The sequence below is a fragment of the Acanthisitta chloris genome, unplaced genomic scaffold (genome assembly GCF_000695815.1).
Source record: "Acanthisitta chloris isolate BGI_N310 unplaced genomic scaffold, ASM69581v1 C16224820, whole genome shotgun sequence".
Taxonomy (NCBI): Eukaryota; Metazoa; Chordata; class Aves; order Passeriformes; family Acanthisittidae; genus Acanthisitta; species Acanthisitta chloris.
The window spans coordinates 1-485 of record NW_008700191.1 but is presented as its reverse complement, the minus strand read 5'-3'; the positions used below and the strand labels follow the sequence as shown (position 1 = coordinate 485).

The following is a 485-nucleotide window of genomic DNA, read 5'->3' as shown; positions in this document are numbered from 1 at the left end:
CTCAGTCCCAGCCGAAGTCCTGCCCTGTCATCTGGTAGAACTTCATGTTGAAGGGCCTGTAGAAGTCCCTCAGCCTCTGCACCACCTCCTGGTCGATGTCAGGGTGGGTCCTGCCTTTCGTCTTGCCCAGGCAGTGAGGTTTGCTGCTGCCTTCTGCCTTCTTCAGGCACGGGAAGCCCTTGGTCTTGTTGAAGTAGAAGTGTTTGTCCGTGATGATCCTCTTGAGGCCCAGAAAGTCCTGGACCCTGCCCAGCTCCCCCGCGGGGTCGCTGATCAGCCTCTCCCCGCTGACGAAGAGGATCTGCCCGATGGGGAAGTAGAGGAGCCAGTTCTCCAGGTGCTTGGCGTAGATGCCAATCTGGATGGCGCTCCAGGAGGTGTCGATCAGGCCCGTAGTCCTGTTTTTGAAGGTCAGGCTCTCAAAGGTGGGGATGTCAGGCTTCTTGGAGAGCGTCTGGGTGTAGTCCGAGATGGCTCTGGTCACG

General features: G+C 58.6%; 1 protein-coding gene across 1 annotated transcript; it reads right to left on the bottom strand.

Moving 5' to 3' along the window:
• Position 1: 1 nt before the first annotated feature.
• Positions 2–481, bottom strand: LOC103810364 (heparan sulfate glucosamine 3-O-sulfotransferase 3B1; the record flags this gene model as incomplete). The annotated part of the gene is made up of 1 exon (XM_009083261.1): positions 2–481. A coding segment is annotated over one exon (480 nt), but the record flags the coding sequence as incomplete, so codon positions are not given.
• Between the last annotated feature and the right edge of the window lie 4 nt (positions 482–485).